A 6,757-nucleotide genomic window follows, 5' to 3' on the forward strand; every position below is an offset into this window, starting at 1 on the left:
TGTCTGTTACCACTTTTTCTCAGCTCTCACCGAACCGATTTCTTTCAATGATACGTCAAAAGATCACAAATCGTATCTAGTCGAAGACATTACCCTTAAAAATTGAAAAAAATTCCCTCGTTCCCCGTAAATGGGGGAAACCTCCAAAAAAATTACAAATTTAAAAATCGCTAATTTTCGAAATTTTTTCAATTTTTTTTACTTAAAACTACCATAACTTATTCAAAAATGAACGTATCAATATAATTTTTTTTATATAGATGCTTGATGTCTTTACCTATCATTTGATATATTTTTTTTGTAAATTTGACCCTTTATCTGCCCACAACGCGAGTGACCGTGTCACATGCCCGTCGCGCAAACGNACTTTATCCAACTATGCCACGTCACCACTGTGCTGGGTTTTTTTATTTCATTTAATAGTATATAACATAACCTTTGATTTGATATATGTTTAAAGGACGCAGTATTCCCGGAACATTTTCAAAAGTTCAGTTGAAAAAGATTTATGTTTTTTACAATATTTCAAGTTTTTANTATCCAACTATGCCACGTCACCACTGTGCCGCGACCCCCCTGTGCTGGGTTTTTTTATTTCATTTAATAGTATATAACATAACCTTTGATTTGATATATGTTTAAAGGACGCAGTATTCCCGGAACATTTTCAAAAGTTCAGTTGAAAAAGATTTATGTTTTTTACAATATTTCAAGTTTTTAACGCCCCTTATATAAGGGAAATTTGTCCAATTTTAATAAAAAGTATGTCAAATGAAAGATATACTTATTTCATTTGACTACAGATTTGCATCGAAGCGTTTTTTTATGATAGTGATTTTAATCACTGTCAGATATCATCTATACTGGACCCAACTATGCCACGACCNCTATATAAGGGAAATTTGTCCAATTTTAATAAAAAGTATGTCAAATGAAAGATATACTTATTTCATTTGACTACAGATTTGTATCGAAGCGTTTTTTTATGATAGTGATTTTAATCACTGTCAGATATCATCTATACTGGACCCAACTATGCCACGACCCCACTGTGCCGCCACCCCACTGTGCTGGGTTTTTTTAAATATATTATTACTCGTTTTAACATTGTAACTAATTAGTTGTTGTAATAGGCCCTACACACACAAACAATTTAGTCTTCTGTTTTCTTCTTATTCACTTCTCAACACATATAGAAATTCTTTTACAACACAATATCTTTTCACATAACATATAAAACACAATAAACACCGTCTATCCTCTAAAACACTACTCCCACGATCACGCCACAAACATCCGCTCCTTCAAAACACTTACAAAAACCCTGAACATAACGTATCATAAAAATGTAAAACCCAATAAGAGCTGGACGATAATCATACACATCTGTGGAAGGGGATCCGGGGAATACATTAAGAACATCCCTTGGCATATACTCCTCGTTCTGTTCCGATCCAACCGATTTACGATCACGTCGTCCAGCTCTCTTTCGCCTTTTAAACCGATTTTATATTTTTTTAGTTTTGTTTGTTTTTCCTTTAATATTATTGTATTATGTGTTTTTAATAATAAAATAATCGAAGATACTTTTTTTATACAAATTGGTTATTATAATTCATACTTTCTTTATTGTTCCACGAGTGAATTATTGTATCAATAAGGATTATATGATTAAGGTAAGAACATCCTAATTTATTGTGCATGTATTTAAAATAGCAAGTGACCCTCGAACAACACACCTCGAGAAAAGGGATAGTTCTTATTTTGCGATACTCCTATAACATTCCCTTCCATCATTTATCATACCACCCTTTCTTATTTTTGTTTTACAACATAGTAATAATATTGAAAAAGTGTAGTGATGAAAAAAATCTAATTGCAGTTTTAAAATCAGTGTAAAAAAATGCTCAAAATAATTATATTTTTAACTTTGATTGAAATATATTATAGACCATTTATTCATAATTAACAACAAATTATCTTCTGAAAAGTTTTGTTTCGAACTCTTCATTTTTTATACATGTTTGCCATAAAAGTAACAACTTTTTATAATGTTCCCGTAACAGTTATAATACTAAATTATTAAATTTAAATTTCATACTATATTTAACTGCTATAATAGATATTTATTCATATATTATACATATAAATCATAGAACTACTAATTAGGAATAATGAAGAAAATAGAAGTTATTTTTGCCTTTGGAATAATGCACCAATTTTTTAAAATTCAACACTGCCTATAGATTTATATCGAAGAGTTTCTTATGATAGTGATTTTAATTACTATCAGATATCATATATACTTGTCCTAACTATACCACGTTTACATTGTACCGCAAATCCATTGTACTATCATTTTTTTAATTAATGTTTAGATTTATAAAATATTATCATCAACTAGGTAAATATTTAAAGTATTGTTTATAAAAGTTTTGCAATGGTCCATCATATTTTCAAATAGTTATTCCAATATAAAATAAAAAATAAAAATATCATTATCCACTGCTTTATAACAATTGTAATGTTCTGGTACATTTCCCTTTATTATGAAGATTGAGAGAATTTTTTTAAATTATGACGTTATACGTAATCAGCTAATCAACGTAATAAGATTTATAATTTTTATAGTTGGGCAAAATTGGTACTGTAAAAGTGAAGTATACAAATTGACAGACACAAAAAAACATGTAAAACCAATATCTTTTTAGCTACGCAAAGAAGCTAAAAATGAGGGGTTAAATTTTTGTCATGTTACAATATGCATTTTTAATGATTTTTTCAGATTCGGAAATATATTATGTTCAGATAAAAAGGATGTTATTTGTTATAATGGCGATGATGGAGCAGCATTGCTATGCAAGTCGAGTCAAGAAAAGGAAGATAAAGATGTCAAAAATGGTACCATGGTGTTATATGGAATTGCAGTATCCGAATATCAATTTGAACACCCAGCCGAAACGTGCGTTAAATTTGAAAGAAATTCGTCCGAATTTTTAATTTTACATAGATATTATCATTGGATTAAAACTTTAATTGAAGATACTTTAGATGAATCTTATCCTCCGGACAATTCTACTAGTGTGAGAATCTATTTCATCAACTATATATTTAAACTAGTTAAAGAAAGTCTAGTTATTAATGATTTAAGACAAAATAAAGACTTATGACCAACAAAAATACATGTTTATTTATGACCAAAATTAATATTTCTCAGTATTCAATGAAAAATATTGTTATATCGGTTTATGAACAGTTATAATGTATTATATGATTCGATAGTTACAATGTCAGGAGTAACTTTTTTAGAAAATATAATTTTTTTAACTACATTCTAATCAAATAAATCTATTAATAATTAAAAATACCTAATTATCAATAATTTTATGAATAAAATTGCATTATTAAAAAAAAAAATTTCTTAAAACCAAAACAATTGTCTTCTTTCATACACAAGAACTACTTTTACTGAATATAGATTTTTATTGTACACATATAGTTATATTAATAATGATTTCTAATTATGTATTATTAATATTATTGAGTGTATATAACTATTAAAATATTTAATGTGATATCGATCTTTCTATAAGTTATTATCTACTAAGATAATATCTTGTTGCTGCGTCATAATTGTATCCTAACCATTTAGGATATTTTTGTAAATAAATGTATGAATTGATACAAAATATTGATACATCGATTACATAAACGTCACTTTTTGGAGTTTTCAAAAATGATTATAGCGCTCATTAATCAAAAAATTAAGCTCAACGTTTCTCTATAACTTTTTTAACTTCGATGCGAAGCTGAAAAGGTATTGGTTTTGTGACAATGTGTATATTATTTATATTTGTTCATGAAAGTTCCCAGTACTTACTGTACTAATTTTAATGGTCAATATGTGAATAGAACCAATTTTTTATCTAATTGAACATAACATTGATTAAAATTTGTAAGACCCCTTCATTTTAAATTACTGATCCTAATAAATTTTAATAAAGTATACTAAAGACAATAAATTTTCTTTTGGTTAGCTTTTTATAATAATTCAATGAAAAAGTACAGGACGAGTTTGATAGAGACCACTTAAGCATTTATAAAAAAAATGTTCAATTCGATTTTTGAATATTTCAGGAAGGTCTAATAACTTTTAAACTATATTAAATTACAGATATTAAAGTTTAATACAATTAAAAACAAATTTGTCCCAAAACTGTTTTTAATATGTGAAATCAGTTGTAGAAGCAAAATATAACATAATTAAACAAGCATAATCAAGTAAAATTTTAGATCATAAAAATTGTAAATCTAAAAATATATCTTATAAAAGTTAACAGATTCGCATCGAAGCGTTTTTTTTTTATTATGATGTGTAAAGCTTTTATATGGTTTTTAAGATATCGGATGATTCTAAAATTATTAAATAATTTATACAGTGTTCTTTAAAAATTCAAATTTACCAATTGATTTTTATAATTTTAGTCATATTAAATTTTAAAATAGATTTCAAAAAAAAAATCAATTAATAATACAACTACTTTTATCACAACAACGACAACGACTGACGATGCGTTGGTTACTTGGCCAGAAGACGGATCAACTGAAATTTTAAGTGAATATTATGACGTGAAAGAATATGATTCCATGCGAAAAAAACCAGTAAAATGTTTGAACAATCGTTTTTTATTTGTTTTTTTTGGTGAAAATAGATATTTTATATCTAATACAGCTCTACACATGTTACCATCGATTAACACCATTCTTATTGAACTAACAATATCATGGATCGCAAAATTTTAACAGATTTTGTTATTAATATATAATGCTGTAGAAAACTTAGGTAATAAGAATATAATTAAACAAATTAAACTAGAATAAGAAAATAATATAAAAATACTTCATGTAATTGAAAATATTGATTTTAATGAAGTAATAAAATTATAATAAGACAAATTTATTTGTTATAGTTATGAATTTGAGACATTTATAATAACAAGGATCTAATCTAAAAATTCTAACTAAAAAAATAATCATTTTTGATGGTATAGAAATAATCAGATTCTAAATTGGTAAAATAAATATTATTTTTAATACATAATTTTTTTTATGTCCTGAAAAAATTAATAATATGATTAGGGCCCTTGTTATTATTAGTATTTCATTTGTATTTAACTTGAGTTAATTGATTTTGATTTTTGATTACTCCAATTGAGTAATACAATGTATTGGTCATAATATTGACGTAAATAATTTTCTGTTAAAACTATTCTTCATAATAATAAATTTTGATAATTCTGATATTTCAATTAACTCTATCAATATACAATCGGCCCTGTATAAATTTAAGTTTTTCCATTGTAATTTTATTAAAATTAGCAGTAAAAATTCGTATGTCGGATAAAAACTATTGACCAATTTTATTTTAATGAGTTAATAAATCTTAACAAAATAATGTATGACTCCCAAACGTCAAGTGATTGTTTAGTTTAATTAGCAAGAAAAAATACAAACAATTTCAATATTTAAATATTAAAAGTTTAATTCAAAAAATTGAAATAGTCTATAAATTCCATTACTCAAAGCATTAAAGAATACAGGGAAGATATGGGTTCGTCTACAAGCGATTCTACAACTCAAGAGATATTAATCATAACTAATGAATTTAATGAACTTGAAAACGGTGAATATAAACGATACAATTATATAATATAACTAACTGTAATGATCAATGCCGTCAATTAGGGACAATTTTTATTATACAAAAAGTATAGTTCCTGTAGTTGAAAAGTTAAAAGACATTAACTCTAAAATAAACATTTTCGCAATAGAAACACAATGGTTCATTATAATATTCATTAATGTATATGAACTAAAGGTTGGGATGGGCTTATTAGTTTGATTAAATTTGTTTTAATAAATGCAAAATATGATATTCTTTCTCAATATGCTAACTATTATGCAAATAAAAATATCAAAGGATCAAAGAAATAAGTGAAATTAATATTTAGAAGAGTAGAGTAACATCAAAAAAGATCAGAATAGATAATTATCCATTCTAATTTGTACACGTTTTTGTACAATTTATTTATCTAAATCATTGAACCTAATGGTTTATTCTATTTTAAAAATTAATATTAATATAATTGATTTTTATATTATCTTAAATCAAATTAATCAATGAACAATAATAAAATGAATTAACTATAAATAATTACAAAAATAATTATGCAAGATAAAATTTAGTTAGACCACCTTTGTAAATAATTTTTTTTTCTTCTCTCTAGGGATATAAAACCTTAACATTAATTTTCATAAATGAAACGCCCTATTTATACCTTAATAGTATGATAAAAAAAAAAAAAATTACAAACTTATGTATATGTTATTTATACATATGTTATGAACTATTGCACAAATCGGGCTTTTCCAGCTCATAGCTGTCGACTCGATTGCATATTCGCGTTACATATTTTTAATAATAAGGAGTCATAGTTTTGTAGTCGTATTGACTATTGTTACGATTACTTACGATTCAGCTATGTTAATTACAATAAACCAATAATAAGTATTAAATACTAAATTTTTTTCTTAAATCCTTTTCGCTAAGTTTAAGAATTAAATAACACTTCAGTTTAATTACGTTAAACAATAGTACAACTGACGACTCGATACATATATATATGGATATAACTCAACTGTAAGGAGACTATCTTAATATACAAGGGAATAGCTGTAAAACTCTAATAATCACTCT

The 6,757-nt window shown here is 25.7% G+C and overlaps 1 protein-coding gene across 1 annotated transcript in view; it reads left to right on the forward strand.

Annotated features, from left to right (window-relative positions):
• Nucleotides 1–5,715, forward strand: part of LOC126900105 (uncharacterized) — a 16,430-nt gene extending 10,715 nt beyond the window's left edge. Inside the window, exons 3-5 of the mRNA XM_050675573.1 lie at nt 2,786–3,083; nt 4,507–4,662; nt 5,563–5,715. Coding sequence (XP_050531530.1) covers nt 2,786–3,083; nt 4,507–4,662; nt 5,563–5,715 — 607 coding nt within the window. The remainder of the gene's footprint in view (nt 1–2,785; nt 3,084–4,506; nt 4,663–5,562) is intronic.
• Nucleotides 5,716–6,757: the final 1,042 nt, after the last annotated feature.

This window comes from Daktulosphaira vitifoliae, unplaced genomic scaffold, assembly GCF_025091365.1.
Source record: "Daktulosphaira vitifoliae isolate Bord-2020 unplaced genomic scaffold, ASM2509136v1 Scaffold_2, whole genome shotgun sequence".
NCBI lineage: Eukaryota > Metazoa > Arthropoda > Insecta > Hemiptera > Phylloxeridae > Daktulosphaira > Daktulosphaira vitifoliae.